The sequence below is a fragment of the Triticum aestivum genome, chromosome 7D, assembly GCF_018294505.1.
Source record: "Triticum aestivum cultivar Chinese Spring chromosome 7D, IWGSC CS RefSeq v2.1, whole genome shotgun sequence".
Lineage (NCBI taxonomy): Eukaryota > Viridiplantae > Streptophyta > Magnoliopsida > Poales > Poaceae > Triticum > Triticum aestivum.
Window position 1 is genome coordinate 621556051 of NC_057814.1, and position 26487 is coordinate 621582537.

Consider the following 26487-nt stretch of genomic DNA (forward strand, 5'->3'; position numbering starts at 1 on the left):
CGTGTCCCTAGTAAGCCTCTAGTTGACTAGCTCGTTGATCAACAGATAGTCATGGTTTTCTGACTATGGACATTGGATGTCATTGATAACGGGATCACATCATTAGGAGAATGATGTGATGGACAAGACCCAATCCTAAGCATAGCATAAAAGATGGTGTAGTTTCGTTTGCTAGAGCTTTTCCAATGTCAAGTATCTTTTCCTTAGACCATGAGATCGTGCAACTCTCGGATACCGTAGGAGTGCTTTGGGTGTGCCAAACGTCACAACGTAACTGGGTGACTATAAAGGTGCACTACGGGTATCTCCAAAAGTGTCTGTTGGGTTGGCACGGATCGAGACTGGGATTTGTCACTCCGTGTGACGGAGAGGTATCTCTGGGCCCACTCAGTAATGCATCATCATAATGAGCTCAATGTGACTAAGGCGTTAGTCACGGGATCATGCATTACGGTACGAGTAAAGAGACTTGCCGGTAACGAGATTGAACAAGGTATTGGGATACCGACGATCGAATCTCGGGCAAGTAACATACCGATTGACAAAGGGAATTGCATACGGGATTGATTGAATCCTCAACACCGTGGTTCATCCGATGAGATCATCGTGGAACATGTGGGAGCCAACATGGGTATCCAGATCCCGCTGTTGGTTATTGACCGGAGAGGCGTCTCGGTCATGTCTGCATGTCTCCCGAACCCGTAGGGTCTACACACTTAAGGTTCGGTGACGCTAGGGTTGTAGAGATATGTGTATGCGGAAACCCGAAAGTTTTTCGGAGTCCCGGATGAGATCCCGGACGTCACGAGAGGTTCCGGAATGGTCCGGAGGTGAAGAATTATATATAGGAAGTCAAGTTTTGGCCACCGGGAAAGTTTCGGGGGTTACCGGTATTGTACCGGGACCACCGGAAGGGTCCCGGGGGTCCACCGGGCGGGGCCACCTATCCCGGAGGGCCCCGTGGGCTGATGTGGGAAGGGAACCAGCCCCTAGTGGGCTGGGCGCCCCCCATGGGCCTCCCCCCATGCGCCTAGGGTTGGGAACCCTAGGGTGGGGGGACTTCCCACTTGCCTTGGGGGGCAAGGCACCCCCTTCCCCCCTTTGGCCGCCGCCCCCCCCTTGAGATCCCATCTCTAGGGCCGGCCCCCCCCAAGGGGCCTATATAAAGGGGGGGGGGAGGGAGGGCAGCAACGAAGACAACCTTGGGCGCCTCCCTCCTCCCCTGCAACACCTCTCTCGCTCTCTCGCAGAAGCTCGGCGAAGCCCTGCCGGAGACCCGCTACATCCACCACCACGCCGTCGTGCTGTAGGATCTCCATCAACCTCTCCTTCCCCCTTGCTGGATCAAGAAGGAGGAGACGTCGCTGCACCGTACGTGTGTTGAACGCGGAGGTGCCGTCCGTTCGGCACTCGGTCATCGGTGATTTGGATCACGGCGAGTACGACTCCGTCATCCACGTTCAATGGAACGCTTCCGCTCGCGATCTACAAGGGTATGTAGATGCACTCCTTTCCCTCATTGCTAGTATACTTCATAGATGCATCTTGGTGAGCGTAGGAAAATTTTAAAATTATGCTACGATTCCCAACAGTGGCATCATGAGCCAGGCCTATGCGTAGTTACTATGCACGAGTAGAACAAAAGCAGTTGTGGGCGTTGAGTTTGCCAATTCTTCTTGCCGCTACTAGTCTTGTCTTGTTTCGGCGGCATTGTAGGATGAAGCGGCCCGGACCGACCTTACACGTACGCTTACGTGAGACAGGTACCACCGACTGACATGCACTAGTTGCATAAGGTGGCTAGCGGGTGTCTGTCTCTCCTACTTTAGTCGGAATGGACTCGATGAAAAGGGTCCTTATGAAGGGTAAATAGAAATTGGCAAATCACGTTGGGGTCATACGTAGGTAAGAAACGTTCTTGATAGAAACCTACAGACCACGTAAAAACTTGCAACAACAATTAGAGGACGTCTAACTTGTTTTTGCAGCAAGTGCTATGTGATGTGATATGGCCAGAAGATGTGATGAATGATATATGTGATGTATGAGATTGATCATATTCTTGTAATAGGAATCACGACTTGCATGTCGATGAGTATGACAACCGGTAGGAGCCATAGGAGTTGTCTTTATTATTTTGCATGACCTGCGTGTCATTGAATAACGCCATGTAAATTACTTTACTTTGTTGCTAAACGCGTTAGCCATAGAAGTAGAAGTAATCGTTGGCGTGACGACTTCATGAAGACACAATGATGGAGATCATGGTGTCATGCCGGTGACGAAGATGATCATGGTGCCCCGAAGATGGAGATCAAAGGAGCATGATGATATTGGCCATATCATGTCACTATTTGATTGCATGTGATGTTTATCATGTTTTTGCATCTTATTTGCTTAGAACGACGGTAGTAAGTAAGATGATCCCTTATAATAATTTCAAAAAAGTGTTCACCCTAACTGTGCACCGTTGCGAAGGTTCGTTGTTTCGAACCACCACGTGATGATCGGGTGTGATAGATTCTAACGTTCGAATACAACGGGTGTTGACGAGCCTAGCATGTACAGACATGGCCTCGGAACACACGCAATACACTTAGGTTGACTTGACGAGCCTAGCATGTACAGACATGGCCTCGAAACACGGAGGACCGAAAGGTCGAGCATGAGTCATATAGAAGATACGATCAACATGGAGATGTTCACCGATCTTGACTAGTCCGTCTCACGTGATGATCGGACACGGCCTAGTTAAACTCGGATCATGTTTCACTTAGATGACTAGAGGGATGTCTATCTGAGTGGGAGTTCATTAAATAATTTGATTAGATGAACTTAATTATCATGAACTTAGTCTAAAATCTTTACACTATGTATTGTAGATCAAATGGCCAACGTTGTCCTCAATTTCAACGCGTTCCTAGAGAAAACCAAGCTGAAAGATGATGGCAGGAACTAAACGGACTGGGTCCGGAACCTGAGGATCATCCTCATAGCAGCCAAGAAAGATTATGTCTTAGAAGCACCGCTAGGTGATGCACCAATCCCAGAGAACCAAGACGTTATGAACGCTTGGCAGCAGCGTGCTGATGATTACTCCCTCGTTCAGTGCGGCATGCTTTACAGCTTAGAACCGGGTCTCCAAAAGCGTTTTGAGAAACATGGAGCATATGAGATGTTCGAGGAGCTGAAACTGGATTTCCAAGCTCATGCCCGGGTCGAGAGATATGATGTCTCCGACAAGTTCTTCAGCTGTAAAATGGAGGAGAATAGTTCTGTTAGTGAGCACATACTCAGAATGTCTGGGTTGCACAACCGCTTGTCTCAGCTGGGAGTTAATCTCCCAGATGACGCGGTCATTGATAGAATCCTCCAGTCGCTTCCACCAAGCTACAAGAGCTTTGTGATGAACTACAATATGCAGGGGATGGAAAAGACCATTCCTGAGGTATATTCAATGCTGAAATCAGCGGAAGGGGAGATCAGAAAAGAACATCAAGTGTTGATGGTGAATAAAACCACTAAGTTCAAGAAGGGCAAGGGTAAGAAGAACTTCAAGAAGGACGGCAAGGGAGTTGCCGCGCCTAGTAAACCAGTTACTGGGAAGAAGTCAAAGAATGGACCCAAGCCCGAGACTGAGTGCTTTTATTGCAAGGGAAATGGACACTGGAAGCGGAACTGCCCCAAATACTTAGCGGACAAGAAGAAGGCCGGCAACACCAAAGGTATATGTGATATAGATGTAATTGATGTGTACCTTACTAGTACTCGTAGTAGCTCCTGGGTATTTGATACCGGTGCGGTTGCTCATATTTGTAACTCAAAACAGGAACTACGGAATAAACGGAGACTGGCGAAGGATGAGGTGACGATGCGCGTCGGGAATGGTTCCAAGGTCGATGTGATCGCCATCGGCACGCTACCTCTGCATCTACCCACGGGATTAGTTTTAAACCTCAATAATTGTTATTTAGTGCCAGCTTTGAGCATGAACATTGTATCTGGATCTCGTTTAATTCGAGATGGCTACTCATTTAAATCCGAGAATAATGGTTGTTCTATTTATTTGAGAGAAATGTTTTATGGTCATGCCCCGCTGGTCAATGGTTTATTTTTGATGAATCTCGAACGTGATGTTACACATGTTCATAGTGTGAATACCAAAAGATGTAAAGTTGATAACGATAGTCCCACATATCTGTGGCACTGCCGCCTTGGTCACATTGGTGTCAAGCGCATGAAGAAGCTCCATGCAGATGGACTTTTGGAGTTTCTTGATTACGAATCATTTGACACGTGCGAACCATGCTTCATGGGTAAGATGACCAAGACTCCGTTCTCCGGAACAATGGAGCGAGCAACCAACTTATTGGAAATCATACATACCGATGTGTGCGGTCCAATGAGTGTTGAGGCTCGCGGAGGATATCGTTATGTTCTCACTCTCACTGATGATTTAAGTAGATATGGGTATGTCTACCTAATGAAACACAAGTCTGAAACCTTTGAAAAGTTCAAGGAATTTCAGAGTGAGGTCGAGAATCAACGTGACAGGAGAATAAAATTCTTACGATCAGATCATGGTGGAGAATATTTAAGTCACGAATTTGGTACACACTTAAGGAAATGTGGAATAGTTTCACAACTCACGCCGCCTGGAACACCTCAGAGAAATGGTGTGTCCGAACGTCGTAATCGCACTCTATTGGATATGCTGCGATCTATGATGTCTCTTACCGATTTACCGCTCTCATTTTGGGGCTATGCTTTAGAGACTGCCGCATTCACTTTAAATAGGGCTCCATCGAAATCCGTTGAGACGACACCGTATGAATTATGGTTTGGGAAGAAACCTAAGCTGTCATTTCTAAAAGTTTGGGGATGCGATGCTTATGTCAAGAAACTTCAACCTGGAAAGCTCGAACCCAAATCGGAAAAATGCGTCTTCATAGGATACCCTAAGGAAACTATTGGGTATACCTTCTACCTCAGATCCGAAGGCAAGATCTTTGTTGCCAAGAACGGGTCCTTTCTGGAGAAGGAGTTTCTCTCGAAAGAATTGAGTGGGAGGAAAGTGGAACTTGATGAGGTGATAGTTACCCCTTCTGAACCGGAAAGTAGCGCAGCGCGGGAAAATGTTCCTGTGGTGCCTACATCGACTGGGGAGGAAGTTAATGATGATGATCATGAAGCTTCGGATCAAGTTACTGGACTTCGTAGGTCCACGAGGACACGTTCCGCACCAGAGTGGTACGGCAACCCTGTCCTGGAAATCATGTTGTTAGACAACGGTGAACCTTCGAACTATGAAGAAGCGATGGCGGGCCCGGATTCCGACAAATGGCTAGAAGCCATGAAATCCGAGATAGGATCCATGTATGAAAACGAAGTATGGACTTTGACTGACTTGCCCGATGATCGGCGAGCCATAGAAAACAAATGGATCTTTAAGAAGAAGACGGATGCGGATGGTAATGTGACCATCTACAAAGCTCGACTTGTCGCTAAGGGTTATCGACAAGTTCAAGGGGTTGACTATGATGAGACTTTCTCACCCGTAGCGAAGTTGAAGTCCGTCCGAATCATGTTAGCAATTGCCGCATACTATGATTATGAGATATGGCAGATGGACGTCAAAACGGCATTCCTTAACGGCTTCCTTAAGGAAGAGTTGTATATGATGCAGCCGGAAGGTTTTGTCGCTCCTAAGAATGCTAACAAAGTATGCAAGCTCCAGCGCTCAATCTATGGGCTGGTGCAAGCATCTCGGAGTTGGAACATTCGCTTTGATGAGATGATCAAAGCGTTTGGGTTTACACAGACTTATGGAGAAGCCTTTGTTTACAAGAAAGTGAGTGGGAGCTCTGTAGCATTTCTCATATTATATGTGGATGACATACTATTGATGGGAAATGATATAGAATTCTTGGAAAGTATAAAGGCCTACTTGAATAAGTGTTTTTCAATGAAGGACCTTGGAGAAGCTGCTTATATATTAGGCATCAAGATCTATAGAGATAGATCAAGACGCCTCATTGGTCTTTCACAGAGTACGTACCTTGACAAGATATTGAAGAAGTTCAATATGGATCAGTCCAAGAAGGGGTTCTTGCCTCTATTGCAAGGTGTGCAATTGAGCATGGCTCAATGCCCGACCACGGCAGAAGATAGAGAAAAGATGAGTGTCATCCCCTATGCCTCGGCCATAGGGTCTATTATGTATGCCATGCTGTGTACCAGACCTGATGTAAACCTTGCCGTAAGTTTGGTAGGAAGGTACCAAAGTAATCCCGGCATGGAACACTGGACAGCGGTCAAGAATATCCTGAAGTACCTGAAGAGGACTAAGGACATGTTTCTCGTTTATGGAGGTGACGAAGAGCTCGTCGTAAAGGGTTACGTCGACGCTAGCTTCGACACAGATCTGGATGACTCAAAGTCTCAAACCGGATACGTGTATATTTTGAATGGAGGAGCAGTAAGCTGGTGCAGTTGCAAGCAAAGCGTCGTGGCGGGATCTACATGTGAAGCGGAGTACATGGCAGCCTCGGAGGCAGCACAGGAAGCAGTCTGGATGAAGGAGTTCATTACCGACCTAGGGGTGATTCCCAATGCGTCGGGCCCGATGACTCTCTTCTATGACAACACTGGAGCTATTGCCCTTGCGAAGGAGCCCAGGTTTCACAGGAAGACCAGGCATATCAAGCGTCGCTTCAACTCCATTCATGAAAGTGTTCAAAATGGAGACATAGATATTTGTAAAGTACATACGAACCTGAATGTAGCAGATCCGTTGACTAAACCTCTCCCTAGAGCAAAACATGATCAACACCAGGACGCAATGGGTGTTCAATTCATCACAATGTAAATAGATTATTGACTCTAGTGCAAGTGGGAGACTGTTGGAAATATGCCCTAGAGGCAATAATAAATGGTTATTATTATATTTCTTTGTTCATGGTAATTGTCTATTGTTCATGCTATAATTGTATTGTCCGGAAATCGTAATACATGTGTGAATACATAGACCACAACGTGTCCCTAGTAAGCCTCTAGTTGACTAGCTCGTTGATCAACACATAGTCATGGTTTCCTGACTATGGACATTGGATGTCATTGATAACGGGATCACATCATTAGGAGAATGATGTGATGGACAAGACCCAATCCTAAGCATAGCATAAAAGATCGTGTAGTTTCGTTTGCTAGAGCTTTTCCAATGTCAAGTATCTTTTCCTTAGACCATGAGATCGTGCAACTCCCGGATACCGTAGGAGTGCTTTGGGTGTGCCAAACGTCACAACGTAACTGGGTGACTATAAAGGTGCACTACGGGTATCTCCGAAAGTGTCTGTTGGGTTGGCACGGATCGAGACTGGGATTTGTCACTCCGTGTGACGGAGAGCTATCTCTGGGCCCACTCGGTAATGCATCATCATAATGAGCTCAATGTGACTAAGGCGTTAGTCATGGGATCATGCATTGCGGTACGAGTAAAGAGACTTGCCGGTAACGAGATTGAACAAGGTATTGGGATACCGACGATCGAATCTCGGGCAAGTAACATACCGATTGACAAAGGGAATTGCATACGGGATTGATTGAATCCTCGACACCGTGGTTCATCCGATGAGATCATCGTGGAACATGTGGGAGCCAACATGGGTATCCAGATCCCGCTGTTGGTTATTGACCGGAGAGGCGTCTCGGTCATGTCTGCATGTCTCCCGAACCCGTAGGGTCTACACACTTAAGGTTCGGTGACGCTAGGGTTGTAGAGATATGTGTATGCGGAAACCCGAAAGTTGTTCGGAGTCCCGGATGAGATCCCGGACGTCACGAGAGGTTCCGGAATGGTCCGGAGGTGAATAATTATATATAGGAAGTCATGTTTTGGCCACCGGGAAAGTTTCGGGGGTTACCGGTATTGTACCGGGACCACCGGAAGGGTCCCGGGGGTCCACCGGGTGGGGCCACCTATCCCGGAGGGCCCCGTGGGCTGAAGTGGGAAGGGAACCAGCCCCTAGTGGGCTGGGCGCCCCCCATGGGCCTCCCCCCATCCGCCTAGGGTTGGGAACCCTAGGGTGGGGGTACTTCCCACTTGCCTTGGGGGGCAAGGCACCCCCTTCCCCCCTTTGGCCGCCGCCCCCCCTAAGATCCCATCTCTAGGGCCGGCGCCCCCCCAAGGGGCCTATATAAAGGGGGGAGGGAGGGCAGCAACGAAGACAGCCTTGGGCGCCTCCCTCCTCCCCTGCAACACCTCTCTCTCTCGCAGAAGCTCGGCGAAGCCCTGCCGGAGACCCGCTACATCCACCACCACGCCGTCGTGCTGTTGGATCTCCATCAACCTCTCCTTCCCCCTTGCTGGATCAAGAAGGAGGAGACGTCGCTGCACCGTACGTGTGTTGAACGTGGAGGTGTCGTCCGTTCGGCACTCGGTCATCGGTGATTTGGATCACGGCGAGTACGACTCCGTCATCCACGTTCATTGGAACGCTTCCGCTCGCGATCTACAAGGGTATGTAGATGAACTCCTTTCCCTCGTTGCTAGTATACTCCATAGATGCATCTTGGTGAGCGTAGGAAAATTTTAAAATTATGCTACGATTCCCAACACATACATCACGTGTTCAAATCCTTAAAGACTCAATCCGATAAGATAACTTCAAAGGGAAAACTCAATCCTTTACAAGAGAGTAGAGGGGGTGAAACATCATAAGGTCCAACTATAATAGCAAAGCTCGCGATACATCAAGATCGTATCACCTCAAGAACACGAGAGAGAGAGAGATCAAACACATAGCTACTGGTACATACCCTCAGCCCCGAGGGTGAACTACTCCCTCCTCGTCATGGAGAGCGCCGAGATGATGAAGATGGCCACCGGTGAGGGTTCCCCCCTCCGGCAGGGTGCCGGAACAGGGTCCCGATTGGTTTTAGGTGGCTACAGAGGCTTGCGGCAGCGGAACTCCCGATCTATTCTGTTCCCCGAAGGTTTTAGGGTATATGGATATATATAGGCGGAAGAAATACGTCGGGGGAGCCACGAGGGCCCCACGAGGGTGGAGGGCGCGCCTGGGGGGGGGGGTAGGCGTGCCCCCTACCTCGCGGCTTCCTGGAAGCTTCCTTGACGTAGGGTCCAAGTCTCCTGGATCATGTTCGTTCCGAAAATCACGTTCCCGAAGGTTTCATTCCGTTTGGACTCCGTTTGATATTCTTTTTCTGCGAAACTCTGAAATAGGCAAAAAACAACAATTCTGGGCTGGGCCTCCGGTTAATAGGTTAGTCCCAAAAATAATATAAAAGTGAATAATAAAGCCCAATAATGTCCAAAACAGTAGATAATATAGCATGGAGCAATCAAAAATTATAGATACGTTAGAGACGTATCAAGCATCCCCAAGCTTAATTCCTGCTTGTCCTCGAGTAGGTAAATGATAAAAACAGAATTTTTGATGTGGAATGCTACTTGGCATAATTTCAATGTAATTCTTCTTAATTTTGGTATGAATATTCAGATCCGAAAGATTCAAGATAAAAGTTCAATATTGACATAGAAATAATAATACTTCAAGCATACTAACTAAGCAATTATGTCCTCTCAAAATAACATGGCCAAAGAAAGTTCATCCCTACAAATCATATAGTTTAGTCATGCTCCATTTTCATCACACAAGAATGCTCTCATCATGCACAACCCCGATGACAAGCCAAGCAATTGTTTCATACTTTAGTAATCTCAAACTTTGTAAACCTTCACGCAATACATGAGCGTGAGCCATGGATATAGCACTATGGGTGGAATAGAGTATAATGATGGGGGTTATGTGGAGAAGACAAAAAAGGATAAAGTCCCACATTAACGAGGCTAATCAATGAGCTATGGAGATGCCCATCGATTGATGTCAATGCAAGCAGTAGGGATTGCCATGCAACGGATGCACTAGAGCTATAAATGTATGAAAGCTCAACAAAAGAAACTAAGTGGGTGTGCATCCAACTTGCTTTCTCACGAAGACCTAGGGCACTTGAGGAGGCCCATTGTTGGAATATACAAGCCAAGTTCTATAATGAAAAATTCCCACTAGTATATGAAAGTGACAAAACGAGAGACTCTCTATCATGAAGATTATGGTGCTACTTTGAAGCACAAGTGTGGTAAAAGGATAGTAGCATTGTCCCTTTTTATTTCTCTTTTTTTGGGCCTTCTTTTTTTTTGGCCTTTTTTTGGGACAATGCTCTATTAAATGATGATCATCACACTTCTATTTATTTACAACTCAATGATTACAACTCGATACTAGAACAAGGTATGACTTTATATGAATGCCTCCGGCGGTGTATCGGGATATGCAATGAACCAAGAGTGACATGTATGAAAGAATTATGAACGGTGGCTTTGCCACAAATACTATGTCAACTACATGATCATGCTAAACAATATGACAATGATGAACGTGTCATGATAAACGGAACGGTGGAAAGTTGCATGGCAATATATCTCGGAATGACTATGGAAATGCCATAATAGGTAGGTATGGTGGCTGTTTTGAGGAAGATATAAGGAGGTTTATGTGTGAAAGAGCGTATCATATCATGGGGTTTGGATGCACCGGCGAAGTTTGCACCAACTCTCAATGTGAGAAAGGGCAATGCACGGTACCGAAGAGGCTAGCAATGTGGAAAGGTGAGAGTGCGTATAATCCATGGACTCAACATTAGTCATAAAGAACTCACATACTTATTGCAAAAAATCTACAAGTCATCAAAAACCAAGCACTACGCGCATGCTCCTAGGGGGATAGATTGGTAGGAAAAATACCATCGCTCGTCCCCGACCGCCACTCATAAGGAGGACAATCAAAGAACACCTCATGTTCCAAATTTGTTACATAACGTTTACCTTACGTGCATGCTACGGGACTTGCAAACTTCAACACAAGTATTTCTCAAATTCACAACTACTCAACTAGCACAACTTTAATATCACTACCTCCATATCTCAAAACAATCATCAAGCATCAAACTTCTCTTAGTATTCAACACACTCATAAGAAAGTTTTTTACTAATCTTGAATACCTAGCATATTAGGTTTATTTAAGCAAATTACCATGCTATTTAAGACTCTCAAAATAATCTAAGTGAAGCATGAGAGATCAATAGTTTCTATAAAACAAGTCCACCACCGTGCTCTAAAAGATATAAGTGAAGTACTAGAGCAAAACTATATAACTGAAAAGATATAAGTGAAGCACATAGAGTATTCTAATAATTTCCGAATCATGTGTGTCTCTCTCAAAAGGTGTGTACAGCAAAGATGATTATGGTAAAATAAAAATCAAAGACTCAAATCATACAAGACGCTCCAAGCAAAACACATATCATGTGGTGAATAAAAATATAGCTCCAAGTAAAGTTACCGATGGAAGTAGACGAAAGAGGGGATGCCTTCCGGGGCATCCCCAAGCTTTGGCTTTTAGGTGTCCTTAGATTATCTTGGGGTGCCATGGGCATCCCCAAGCTTATGCTCTTGCCAGTCCTTGTTCCATAATCCATCAAATCTTTCACCCAAAACCTGAAAACTTCACAACACAAAACTCTGCAGAAAATCTCGTGAGCTCCGTTAGCGAAAGAAAACAAAAGACCACTTCAAGGTACTGTAATGAACTCATTATTTATTTATATTGGTGTTAAACCTACTGTATTCCAACTTATCTATGGTTTATAAACTATTTTACTAGCCATAGATTCATCAAAATAAGCAAACAACACACGAAAAACAGAATCTGTCAAAAACAGAACAGTCTGTAGTAATCTGTAACTAACGCAAACTTCTGGAACTAAAAAAATTCTAAAATAAATTGGTGGACCTGAGGAATTTGTCTAGTAATCATCTGCAAAAAGAATAAACTAAATATTACTCTCAAGTAAAAAGTTTTAGCTAATCTCGTGAGCGCTAAAGTTTCTGTTTTTTTACAGCATGACCATAAAGACTGCACCCAAGTCTTCCCAAAGGTTCTACTTGGCACAAACACTAATTAAAACATAAAACCACATCTAAACATAAGCTAGATGGATTATTTATTACTAAACAGAACCAAAAATCAAGAAACTAAAATAAAATTGGGTTGCCTCCCAACAAGCGCTAACGTTTAACGCCCCTAGCTAGGCATGACGATTTCAATGATGCTCACATAAAAGATAAGAATTGAAACATAAAGAGAGCATCATGAAGAATATGACTAGCACATTTAAGTCTAACCCACTTCCTATGCATAGGGATTTTGTGAGCAAACAACTTATGAGAACAATAATCAACTAGCATAGGAAGGCAAAACAAGCATAACTTCAAAACTTTAAGCACATAGAGAGGAAACTTGATATTATTGCAATTCCTACAAGCATATGTTCCTCCCTCATAATAATTTTCAGTACCATCATGAATGAATTCAACCATATAACTATCACATAAAGCATTCTTTTCATGATCTACAAACATAGAAATTTTATTACTCTCCACATAAGCAAAATTCTTCTCATTCGGAATAGTGGGAGCAAACTCAACAAAATAGCTATCATGTGATTGAAAATTAAGATCATGATGACAAGTTTCATGGTTATCATTATTCTTCATCAAACATTGCATCCCCAAGCTTGTGGCTTTTGCATATCATTAGCATCATGGGTATTCAAAGAATTCATACTAACAACATTGCAATCATGCTCATCATTCACATATTTTATGCCAAGCATTCTATGTAGTTCTTCTGCTAGTACTTGAGCACAATTTTCTTTCCCATCATTTTCACGAAAGACATTAAAAAGATGAAGCATATGAGGCAACCTTAATTCCATTTTTTTGTAGTTTTGTTTTATAGACTAAACTAGTGATAAAACAAGAAACCAGAAGATTCGATTGCAAGATCTAAAGATATACCTTCAAGCACTCACCTCCTAGGCAACGGCGCCAGAAAAGAGCTTAGTTGACGGGGTGTGAGTGACGCTTACCTAGCCTCCCCGGCAACGGTGCCAGAAAAGAGCTTGATGTCTACTACGCAACCTTCTTCTTGTAGATGTTGTTGGGCCTCCAAGTGCAGAGGTTTGTAGGACAGTAGCAAATTTCCCTCAAGTGGATGACCTAAGGTTTATCAATCCGTGGGAGGCGTAGGATGAAGATGGTCTCTCTCAAACAACCCTGCAACCAAATAACAAAGAGTCTCTTGTGTCCCCAACACACCCAATACAATGGTAAATTGTATAGGTGCACTAGTTCGGCGAAGAGATGGTGATACAAGTGCAATATGGATGATAGATATAGGTTTTTGTAATCTGAAAATATAAAAAAAGCAAGGTAACAAGTGGTAAAAGTGAGCGTAAACGGTATAGCAATGCTAGGAAACAAGGCCTAGGGTTCATACTTTCACTAGTGCAAGTTCTCTCAACAATAATAACGTAATTGGATCATATAACTATCCCTCAACATGCAACAAAGAGTCACTCCAAAGTCACTAATAGCGGAGAACAAACGAAGAGATTATGGTAGGGTACGAAACCACCTCAAAGTTATTCTTTCTGTTCAATCTATTCAAGAGTCTGTAGTAAAATAACACGAAGCTATTCTTTCCGTTCGATCTATCATAGAGTTCGTACTAGAATAACACCTTAAGACACAAATCAACCAAAACCCTAATATCACCTAGATACTCCAATGTCACCTCAAGTATCCGTGGGTATGATTATACGATATGCATCACACAATCTCAGATTTATCTATTCAATCCAACACAAAGTACTTCAAAGAGTGCCCCAAAGTTTCTACCGGAGAGTCAAGACGAAAACGTGTGCCAACCCCTATGCATAGATTCCCAAGGTCACGGAACCCGCAAGTTGATCACCAAAACATACATCAAGTGGATCAATAGAATACCCCATTGTCACCACGGGTATCCCACGCAAGACATACATCAAGTGTTCTCAAATCCTTAAAGACTCAATCCGATAAGATAACTTCAAAGGGAAAACTCAATCCTTTACAAGAGAGTAGAGGGGGTGAAACATCATAAGATCCAACTATAATAGCAAAGCTCACGATACATCAAGATCGTATCACCTCAAGAACACGAGAGAGAGAGATCAAACACATAGCTACTGGTACATACCCTCAGCCCCGAGGGTGAACTACTCCCTCCTCGTCATGGAGAGCGCCGGGATGATGTAGATGGCCACCGGTGAGGGTTCCCCCCTCCGGCAGGGTGCCGGAACAGGGCCCCGATTGGTTTTAGGTGGGTATAGGGGCTTGCGGCGGCGGAACTCCCGATCTATTCTGTTCCCCGAAGGTTTTAGGGTATATGGATATATATAGGCGGAAGAAATACGTCAGGGGAGCCACGAGGGCCCCACGAGGGTGGAGGGCGCGCCTGGGGGGGGGGGTAGGCGCGCCCCCTATCTCGTGGCTTCCTGGAAGCTTCCTTGACGTAGGGTCCAAGTCTCCTGGATCATGTTCGTTCCGAAAATCACGTTCCCGATGGTTTCATTCCGTTTGGACTCCGTTTGATATTCTTTTTCTGCGAAACTCTGAAATAGGCAAAAAAATAGCAATTCTGGGCTGGGCCTCCAGTTAATAGGTTAGTCCCAAAAATAATATAAAAGTGAATAATAAAGCCCAATAATGTCCAAAACAGAAGATAATATAGCATGGAGCAATCAAAAATTATAGATACGTTGGAGACGTATCAGCGCCCTCCTGCTCGAAGTCCTGCCTTTTCTTCCCGTGGTCTTCTGAGGCACATCTTCATGATCATCGTCGTCTAGAAGCTCAATGACATTCGGTGGGGCTGCAAAAGACTCGAGCGTAAGAATTCAGTCGACCGGCAGTACAATCGACAAAATAAGGGCAAGATGGTAGAGTCATACCCGCTTTGGAGGTGGCCGCGTTTGCAGTTTCTTCATCATCTTCATCCTTGTAAACGTCCATGGAAGTCCCAGAAGTAGCAGCGCTGAAAGTGTCAAAACTCACTCGGTCAAGTAAGGAAATGGTTCAACAACGAACATAAGAGTTCTTGGGGCAAAAGAGAAAAGGCAGAACACTTACGCAGAAGCAACGGGAACATCCACCTTGATCTTGGGCAAGGTCTTTCGAGACTTTGAGGGGGCGATCTTGGGCTGCTTGGCGGCCTTCTCAGATGGTTTTGGAGACGAAGTCCGAGTGCGCTTTTGCACTTGTGTGCTTGGAGGAGCTGCCTTGCTACGTCCTCCTGCAGGGTCGTGAGTCTGTTTGGATCTGCGTTCTAAGCACGGTGGTGACTCAACTACTTCAGTGTTGTCCGAGTCATCGCTGTCATCTTCGCTGTCGTCGGGAGATTGCCAGTCGCCACTCTCATCAGTGCTCTCTGTTCCCTCCTGGACCCGCTCCCCGTTTGACATCGAATACATCTCAGTAAAAATCTGCAAAGCAAGGAGTTAAACAAACATCAATCAGATTCAGGGATAGATGCAAATCAGAATAAAAATGCACTCGGTGACAAAGGTCAGACCTTGCCCGGCTCATTATCGGCATCGAATGGTGCAACTCTTCTGGACCCCCTGGGGTTGTCCTTGTTTCCAGTGATGCTCCGCAGCCACCCTGCCACCGTCTCCTCAGGGACCTCCTCTAGGTGGACCCGAGCGGTGTCGCTGGCACCCGAATACATCCACATGGGATGATCGTGAGCTTGGAGGGGCTGGATGCGTCGACTGAGAAACACCTCCAACAAATCCATGCCAGTCACACCGTCACGAACCAATTGGCCTACCCGGTCGACTATCGTTAACACCTCTCCTTTCTCTGCTGGAGTCACGACCAACGAAGAGGGTTGGATGACTTGATCCATGGTGAAGGGAGGAAGACCGGTCGACTGACCAGGAGTCGGAACATCACGGCAGTAGAACCAGGTCGACTGCCACCCCCTAACTGACTCGGGAAGGGTCATAGGAGGAAAAGTACTCCTACCCCTAGTCTGAATCCCTAAGTCCCCGCACATTTGGATCATGTGCGTGTTTTCGTTAGTCGGATTTGCTTTCTTTACAGTCTGAGAACGACAGGTGAAGGTGTGTTTGAAGAGACCCAATGTGGTCGACAGCCCAAGAAGTTTTCGCACAGAGAGATATACGCAGGAAGATATGTGATTGTGTTGGGGGAGAAGTGATGGAGTTGGGCACCGAAAAAGTTCAAGAAACCACGAAAAAATGGGTGCAGAGGCAGTGTGAAGCCGCGGTCGACATGAGTTGCGAGGAGGACACACTCACCCTCTTGTGGTTGAGGCTCAGTCTCGCTCCCCAGCAACCTCCAGGATCCATGGGCAATCAAGCCCCCGTCAGCCAGGTATTCCAAGTCCTCCTTCTAAATCGTAGATCGAATCCAGTCCGCCTGGATCCAACCAGGCGGCAGACCGGCTCTCGACGACGATCCCCAACTCGTCTTCTTGCCCTTCGCCGTCGCCGTCTCCTTCTTCGCGTGCTCCAGGGCCGCCGTCTTGTCCTTTCCCATTGCTGCGGATGGCGTACGGGCGGAGCGGCGGAGGCGAGAACATAGGGAGATGCGGTGGAGAAGCAGAGGAAGAAGGAAGAGATGAGGTGCATTGTGCAAATGCATCGGCCTCGACGACCTTATATGGGCCTATTTCTGAGTGACTGACGCGTGGGCCCGAGCAATCCTGTCCAATCTCGCAACAGTCACACGCCCGATACGTGGCGAAAAAGGTGGCACAAGAATCGAGGCGCCCCTATCTATCCACTGCGATTACTGCGGCGCGCTCTGTCCGGCGCGCTTCCCCTGAAATTTTGAATCCTGTGAGATCCGGGAACCGCAGATAACCAATCGCGCTGAAGATTTTGTAACACATCAACACTCAAAGGTTATCAGTATAGTTCACTCGAAACCTCTGAATCGATCAAGGCGACTAAAATGAAGCTGAAGTTTCAGAGTTATTCCCAAACTCAGATAAAATGTCTCCGAAGCATAAGAATCGGGTCGGAATCAACTTCAACTCTCTTTTCCCTCGAACCTCAATCCATTCGGGGGCTAATGATGATGCCATGGACCTAGTGCAGGGTTATAGGCCTGACCTAGATACCCTACCCAAGGTCACTACCCTAGAGTCAAGAACATACAAAGTATAACAAAGGACTCCGACTGAAGCAACCTTGGAGTGCAATCCACTCGACCAATTACCTCACTCGGATATCCCAATTGCATTCGACCAAGAAGAAGTCACTCGACCATACAAGAGACCACTCGGAGTGCAGAAGACCTAAATCCACTCAGGATGTCAACGGTCAGGCGTTCACTCTGTAGTATTAAAGATCATTTATAGCTCTTTATAGCTAGGGTTACCAGTAACGCTCTGTCTTAATGTATATTGAACTCTGTGTAACGTGGGATGGCTGGGGTCCTGGCGCACTCTATATAAGCCACCCCCTCCACTGGCAGAAGGGTTCGCACCCCCTGTAACACACACACACACACCCATATTCCAGTCGACAACCTCAGGGCACCGAGACGTAGGGCTTTTACCTCCTACGAGAGGGGCCTGAACTCGTAAACTCGTGTGTACAACCTCGCCATAGTTAGGGCCTTGCCTCCTCATACGTACCCCCTACTCTTACTGTCAGACTTAGTACCACGACAGAGACCCTAGAGGAGGAGGGGGTGGGGGAGCCCCTAGAGGAGGAGGAGGTGGGGGGAGAGGCACCCGGGTCAAAAAACACCGGGCCGTGTCTGAAATAGGGGGGTCTTCTTCAATGCCCTCCTATACTGAGGTACCTTCTGAGTCCGAGGAGGAGGAGTATGTTCTTGAGGGTGAGGAGGAGGAGGAGGGCGAGGAGGAGGAGTGCGAGAAGGAGGGTGAGGAGGAGGGTGGTGGAGGGGAGGGTGAGGAGGTGGGTGGAGGGGAGGGTGACGCCATGTTGTGGGGTGACTTGCCATCGGGTGCTCCAAAGGGGTGGCTGCATGGTATTGCCGGAGTACCTACACCACCTTCTATCGAGGCACACAAGTGGCTCATTGAACCAGCGGGGACAGAGTAAGTGCCTCTCAATCATATTTTGAACACATGACAACATTTTCTTATTGTACACATGCCAATTCTTTGTTTCTTTTGCAGGAACTGGATCCTGCACGGAAAGGGCCGTAAACCGAACAACCTTATCACTGTCCTGTTGAAGGAGTTTTGGCTAGGCATATTCTGCCCGCGGCCAGATAGGGACGCGGAGCTGCGGGTTTTGGCCACCAGCTGGGCCCACTACGAGGCTTCCAGCCACGCGGAGTACGGGACGGCCGCTAAGGCCGTGATCACCAAATTTTGGGTAAGTTCTCTTCTGAATCACTTGTCTTCAGTTTGGTTCATAGTTTATCATTGAATCACTCAACTCATGCCTTGTTTGCTTCTGGTTTTATGCATGATTGCAACAACTCTATAGAGTTGTGACGAGCACAAGGCCACAGCCGACGTGGTCTTGCTGGCGGCTGCGAAGAAGAAAGCTCGTTAGTTGCAGTACGAGGTGCGCTGGGTTGTCGTCTCGCACTACCACCACACCTACCTTCATCAAAAGATGAGCAAAACTGAAGCGTAGAAGCAACGACTTTTCATTCCAACATATAAGGAGTCAATTTAATTGTTTCGTGCTCACATGTCATGCTTCCATTATTTAGGTTATTCCTCCTTGATGCTATGGAAAGGATGAGGGATGGGCGAGTTTGGTGGATAGGTGGCTCGGCGACGATGCAGAGTTTGCTGCCAAGAGCAGCAAGGCCTGGGCTAACCGTGGAAAAGATGGGACACACGGCCAAGGAAACATGAACCACTGGGGCTTCAAGGCCATGAAGGTATATCTATATGCATGATGCATTTTTGTTCTTGTTTTTACCGTCATGTTCTTATGTATGGCTAACTTCTATTTGACGTTGCAGGAGGACAAGTTGAAGAGGCCGCTCTCATACATGGAGTCGTGGAAGATGGCCCGTGAGCGGAGAGATCGCAAGGCCGGCGAGAGCAAGTACTACGGCAAAACCGAGGAGCACCTGGAGTCTTATAAGGAGCAGTTTGAGAGGTTGCATCCGCCTGGTCCGGATTCTCCTGACGTCGTCCAGTCTCAGATCGATGACACGGCGGTGGTGGCCATCCAGCCAAAGTCCCATGGCGGTACCCATGTTTCGATGGCTTGATCACTCCTTCTGTCTCGTACACACGGCTTCGGGCTACCAACGCGAGCCCGTTAGAGAGTACGGGGTGCTTGCAGCCTCCCTTAGCTCGCTAGCATGCTGTAAGTACTTCCCCCTTATCTTCTTTCTCTCTCACTTTCTCAGTTTATTTTTAGCATTGCCCACTTAGAAACAACCTAAATTTTTTAGGCATATAAGGCCTTTGTCGAGCATAGGAATCTCGAGGTGCGGCAGTACTTGAAACGAGTGAAGGCAAACGATGATTACAACCGTCAGATGATGACGGTTAGTTTTGCCCTCTTAAAACCAAGCTAAATTTTGCACTTTCATTCCTTCTGACCTTCTAGTTTGCTTGGTTAACTAACATCCAGGCTATGTTGGCGTCTTGGACTAACCGCACGGATCCACCACAAATGGGACCCCCACCACCACCTGCTGGAGAACCCCCACATGTGCCCACGTTCGATGAATGGGTGGCACTAGGCAGTCAGACTCCGGTTAGTACATTTGCCTAACTATTGACAAACTAGCTCTTGTTCATTCAACACTATCATATCATATTTACCCTTACAATCTCTTTTCAAACATGTAGGGCACCGGTGGCTCGACTCCTGCTTCGTCGACCCCAGTCACTCCGATCTGGCAAAGTGGTGCTGGTTTTGGCGGTGCTCACGGCGATGGTCCTAGTGTTGGCTGATGATGTGTTCCTTGTGTTGCAATACTTTCCATGTTCCGTACTACTTAATTTTTTTTAGATGACGATGATGATGTTCCATGTCTTGCATTTCTTATGTTCATGAAGTTTCGACGACGATCATGTTGATGATCTTTAGATGATGACCTTGAGTATCTTTAGATGATGATGATGATCTTGAGTATCTTTAGATGATGAACTTGATGATGATCTTGAGTATCAGATGATGATCTGTCTTATATCTGTGTATATATGGATATTGTCATATTTGCTTGATTTAAATGCTCTTAAATTGAATGGAAATAGAGAAAATAGAACAAATAAAAAAAAGAACAGATCTATGCTGACGGCCTTGCCGTCGGCATAGCCATGCCCAGGAGAAACCAAGGGCTGCCGCGTGGCAGTGGTATGCTGATGGCCATGCCGTCGGCATACCACTGCTGCCAGGGTGCGCCCAGCGGCTGCCACATGGCACTGGTATGCCGACGGCCGGGCCGTCGGCATACCAGTGCCACGCGGCAGCCCCTGGTTGGTCAGCGTGTGTGATGGCACCATCTGTTGTCGTCTGGTGATAATCTGCGCCGAAGGTGTTTCTATGTCGATGGCCATACGGACGCTGTCGGCATATATGCCTATGCCGACGGCTTTTCTTTGCCGACAGTCTGACACAAGTACGCCGACGCTATCTACGCCGACGGGTGTATGCCGACGTTGCCCGTCGGCATAGGGGGCTAGTCCGGTAGTGATCAAATCCACAGTTGTAACAATCTAAACCAAAATCCTTATAACTTTTTCTATAGTAGTTTATGTAGTTTGATTTAACATCCTTAGTTTTTTTTGGAACCTCTATTAGGTTCATAGAACACTTTACATATTTTTAGGGGTATAGAACATTTTACATTGTTTTGTATGTAAGACACATCCACCGCCAAAAACGATAATTCCTTTGTGTGCTTTACGATATTTCATTTGCCCATGAATGTGTGCAACCATCTTTTTTCTCACTTATTTCTCCACTATATGATTTATATCCATCGTGGGGTTATTTACTAAGATGGTGCATTTGGAGTGGAGCGCTTGTTTTTGTATAGTTTTTATTTAAAAAGTGGAGGGTATAATGTTACTTGAATTGCCATTAATATTCCTACTTTATTTGTATTTTGACTGTCACTCCTTAATAGCTATTATTTGTACCTTCATTTGTTAATGTGATTTTTTTAGACATTTTCTTCTCGCATCATAGTATTAGTAAAGTTTGCATTATCTCAGTTTTTTAATCCATCTTTCAATAGAAAAAAGTCCATTTTACTACCCTGAAGAAACTTGGTGGTTCAAATTATCCTCTGATGTTTATTTCTGTTCCCTTAACACCCCCCCCCCCCCCTCAACAATCCCAAACCGGTCAAAAATCATCCCTGGCAGGTTGCTGACATGGACATGGTCAATGGCGGTATTTGATCAGTAGGGCCCAAGGCCCACACACCACCAGGCCCATCCTCTTCCTCCTCCCGTTTCCTATGTCGGTGCCGCCAGGAGGAACATGATTGCGCCCATCTGCCAGATCCCGCGGCAACACCCAATCACGCCAGCCCCGGCCACCGTCATCGAAGAGGCCCGCCCCTGCGTCCCGGTTCCCCCGCTCCTTCCCGGATTCTTCCCAGGCGGGCCTGGTTGGCCTATATGCGGGCAACCAAACCTGTCCTAGATCCATATAAACCATGCAAAAAAAGAAATCCTACGTACTATATGCACATCACGCTATACTAAATATGCTTCATCGTCGGAGATGTCAACGCCGCCGGGGCCGGACGCCGGGTAGATGGGCGCATAGGAGGGCTCCGGCTCCTCCTCCTCATCCACATACGCAAGCATCTCGTCGACGTCCGGGGCATGCGCCGCCTCCTGCAGACGACGGTGCTTGGGCTCCGCCACCAATTTCGACTAGAGGGAATCGAGAATTGCTTGTTGCCCCGCCTGCAGATGCACTCCCCCTATCCCCCTCGTCCGGCTCCTGCTCCGCGTCCTCCTCGTCTTCCTCCATCTCTTCCTCCTCCTAGTCCTCCTCCGGATCCACCACATCTGGAGATAGCCCGGCGGTGATCTGGCTTTGCGCCTAGCCCGCATCAGCTCAAGGCACTGCAGGTGGCGCTCCGGCGGTAGATATGGGTAGCTCATTACCCGGCCGCGTGGGGACATGGCTACTACCGGTGGCGGACTGCAAGTGGAAAGTGACTGCGGTGTAGACAGCGGATGGGAGGGGTGGGACGTGGATGGGTACGGTTTTTGTGCCGGCAGTCGGCTTAAGTAGCAGGGCTAGGGCACTATGCGCCATGCGGCCCGCCGGAGCGGCGGCATGCGAAGACGGAGGAGACGAGATTCAGACAACCGGGTTTCAGAGTGTTTCCGTTTGGGACCCGCCGTCAGTCCGGCGTGGCGGACGCGACCGGTCACTTCCGGGCCTTTCCATATCCGTCATATTCGGGCTGGATATGATGGGTGCCGGTCAGTCTGGGCGTTTGAGGCGTCCATCCACGTCGTGTTTTTCTTACAGGTCAATGATCCGACCGGCCACCCGAATGTTTGAGGCGGGTTTAGGTGCCCGGGTGTACATGCTCTAAGCACGGGACGCAACGCAAGAGGAGAGAAGAGGAGGACGGCGAGGGTTAAAAAATCTGGAGTTGCGAGCCCGGCCCAAGTTTGTGGGGATTTTGCCGTTTCCTTCCTTGTCTCGCAGAGAAATGGTCGTCGTAGAAAACGAGCAGGTCCCCCTCCATGCCCAGATTGAAACTTTTTTTCTTTTCGAGTGGATGCCCAGATTGAAACTACTGTAGTATGTCCACCTCCGTGACCGTGCGCCGCCCCTGCCTGCTCACCCTCGCCGCCATCCTCGCCATCCTCCTCAGCTTTCCGCCGGAGACGGCGCAATATGCCTATGGTCCTCTCCTCAACTTTCCACCGCTAACGGCGCAAGTTTCGTATGACCCTCCGTGGTCCGACGAGTTCTGGGCCAACGAGGCCGTCCTCGGCGCGGAGGCCGTCCTCGGCGCGGAGGCCGACGTCGCCGCCAGACGCGCGGAGGCCGGCGGCTACGCGTACGGCTGCGCCAGGCTATGGCTCGCATGGGGCTGCCCTCCCGCTCCCGGCGAGGGCGTCAACGGAACCCTTGTCCATGGGAGGCGGTCCTACGATCGGGAGCTGGATCGCTTCGAGGAGGAGAGGCGGCAATGCCGCGACGACCGCGTCCCTCGGAACCATCCGGAGGAACACCTCTTCCGTCGCACCTACCCGGCGACTACTTTTGATCTTCGCTGTTGTGCCTGTTGCTTTTCATGTGGTCGGTACTACTGAGGGAGACTTCAAACGAGACAAACAACAAATAGACAATTTGCTTTCATATATAGTAGCACTAGATGGAATTTTTTATACGCTTCTAATAAACCATTGTTATTTTCCAGAGTTTTTAAACTTGTAAACCTAATTCTTCTTCTCATCTCTTCTCTTATATCTTATAATAAAGGGAGGTGTGTTTCTCCCTTTTTTTTATCTGTCCAAGCATATTTTTTGGTCTGTCCACCTCTGTATCTCCGATGAATAATTTTTCACTCCGATTTCCCGCATAGTATTTTTGAGCATACTCCTATAGAGAATAATTGTGTTGCCCATTATTTAGACAAACGAGCTAGAAGGTGTGTGCGGTATGGACGGAAGATCCACCCGTAAAGATTGCTGATACTTTTGTAAATGATACTGTGGTGATCACCTTGCAATAAAGAGTGTTTCGATGTAAAAAAATATTCACCGGGATCAAACAGTTTTTCACTCGGATCAACATTTTTTCACACGGATGACAATTGTCACTCGTGTGGTCGTGCCCCAACCTCTCTCCTTCCAATAACGGACTATGGTTTAGAGAAGAGTCCCTATGATGTGCGTCTTTGATTCATGTCCGACAAGAAGATGTTTAGGAGCACAGGCCGGACATTGCCGTCATAAAAAGGAATCGCTCGATCTTCAGGATATCGACGCCGGTGACGAAGACAAGTCGCCCGACCTGGCCATGGTGACGTAATTGAACGAGGACGATGATGACAGCCACCACACGCCCAGTTGGAGCTCGCTGCAGCGCCCGGTCCCCGCAGACGACGATCGCGGCAGCTTGGCCGAGGAACGGCCTATGTCGCCGCCACCACAGCTGGACCCGCTGCTTCTGCTGCGCATCGATGAGGCGGAGCACGTGAGCATGCCGGCGTCAACCCTCTTTTGGTTCAAGCCGCTCAGGTCTTTTCCCACGACCGGTGACGACTCTTGGTGATTTTCTCATCAGTGAACCCAACTTTAACTTCCCAGTCCGAATCCGTCACGCGTCCGACTGGACTGGCTGGTGCTTGTGGCGACTTTGCAGGCCACATATTAATCCAGATCATGATGACCCCAAAAGTAAAGTTTACCGCTTCAATGATATGCACAACTTCCATGTTGAACACTTTTCAATCCGAGGTCATCTAGATAACTTTACATGGCCCTTTTCAGTTTCTGGTCAAACTACCCGACAGAAGTCGGATCTGCGATTTTTCAGTTGGATCTTAGGATCCTTCAGTTGGGCAAAAAATCTTCACTCGGATCAACAATTTTTTACTCAGATCAACAATTTTTCACCTGAATCAGTAGCTTTTCACTCGGATCAACAATTTCACCCGGATCAATAATTTTTTCACTCGGATCAACAATTTTTCACTCAAATCATCAAGATTTCACTTGTATTACAATTTTCACTCGGGACAAGATTCACTCCGATTACCCGACAACAGTTCCACTCGGATTAAGTATCACTCAGATTACCTGACGGAGGTTTCAGTCGAATTTCTTGTCAGTTGTGAGAGGAGATTCCTTTGATTTTCAGGCATATGAAAATAGGATCGGGACGTCAGCCGGGCATTAGAGAGCATGACTCATCAGATGTGGTTCTCAATAATGTCCAAAGCCTGATATTGCAAGCATGAGCATGAATAAAAGTAGTGACAGGAAAAGTTAGTAGTGATGAGTTTTCAACATGAGTTAGACTTGAATGATTCTCTCTTCTCTTGTAAACACTTGAGTGACGGCTTGAGAAGAAAAGGAATAATTGAAACACTTCTGAAACTTAAAGTGGCCTGCATGCGTTTTACTCCTGTTTTCTCTATATAAAAATGAGACACATTACGTCCCATATTTCCTTTCTAGGTAAATGTACCTTATACCTTTGCTAAATTTTCAGATTCAGCTAGCTATCAGATGCATGACCTTACTTGTAGAAAATTATATGTTAACCATCTGATGGTTGTACCCTGCCATATAATAACAAAAACCAGATCCTCTTGATCACTGGATGGTGTTATAACCAAATATTGGGTACCTAGGATGCAACTACTATATTTATGCTAAAACCCGAACCTGAATTCACATGATTAATTTACTTCAGTCTCCAGGTCTACTAGAAAAGAGAGAGAAAGAGCAGAGAGGGAGAGACAGGTTCCAATGCCTACTGTTTTGATCTTGTGGAGAAAAAGAAACAGAGATAGTTGTGGACGAGAGAGAGAGAGAGAGAGAGAGAGAGAGAGAGAGAGAGAGAGAGAGAGAGAGAGAGAGAGAGAGAGAGAGAGCAAAGAGAGAGGTGTCGATTGCTGCACAATAGATACTTTATAATTGCTCCCTCTTTGATTGAGCTCCATGTTGATTGCACCTATGCAGAATCTCGAATATTGTTAGAATATTGTGTGATGTTTAACTTTTATTTTTCTTGTCATTTGTTGAATCCAGTTTTTTTTGGAGCCATCACCTACTTCACCAATCATCTCAACATTATCTACAATTTTTGAATGTTTTGAATTGGTTGTTTCAGACTTAGATAATCAGATAAATACAGACCCATTGTTATCACCTCCGTCCACAATCATCTCGGCATTATCTCTGAATTCTAAATTGCTCCTAAATGAAGGATATATTTCATTAGATGATGATGCACAAATAGAGAATTCTGAATTTTCCAGAATGAAGGAAATATTTCATTAGATGATGACAACCCAACAGATGAACATAAACAGATAAAAGTTGATGAAACATGTTATGACTATCTCCCACAAGGTAGTTGTTTGATATATATAATATGTACTTTTGTGTCTATCATATTGAATAATATTATTTGTGTATGTGCACGGTTAATCTACATTAACACAATGATTTATTCAATAGTTCTTAAATTGTTTTACTTCTTGCAAATTATGCATTGACCGACTGTGATCTATGTGCTCATATAGCAATAGAAACATTTTCTGAAAAATAAATCGTGAAGATAGATGAAATATTTGTGAAACAACATCAACTCATGTGCCTATTAGATGAACAAGAGTGGCTAAACAATGATGTAAGTACCCTTACTTTCAAGGAAAGGGTCCCAGATTATTGATATCCATTGGTAATGACATTTTTAAAATCACTCTAGGTAATCAACGCAAATATATGTTGTCTCAAGTACCAAGTACATGTCCAGAATGATAGTAAAGTATATTTTGAGAATCATTTTGTTATTGTACTATTGAAACAGGATGGCAAGCTTGG

The 26487-nt window shown here is 46.4% G+C and overlaps 1 protein-coding gene across 1 annotated transcript; it reads left to right on the forward strand.

The window, feature by feature from the left end:
- The first annotated feature begins 22610 nt into the window (after positions 1–22610).
- On the forward strand, positions 22611–23458 carry LOC123170503 (uncharacterized). The gene has a single exon (XM_044588365.1). The coding sequence runs from the start codon at positions 22726–22728 to the stop codon at positions 23239–23241; it is 516 nt and encodes a 171-aa protein (XP_044444300.1). The 5' UTR covers positions 22611–22725; the 3' UTR covers positions 23242–23458.
- The last annotated feature ends 3029 nt before the right edge of the window (positions 23459–26487 follow it).

Bases quoted from the DNA above. Each gene is read 5' to 3' on its own strand.
- LOC123170503 (XM_044588365.1), top strand. From the start codon at position 22,726: ATGTCCACCTCCGTGACCGTGCGCCGCCCCTGCCTGCTCACCCTCGCC.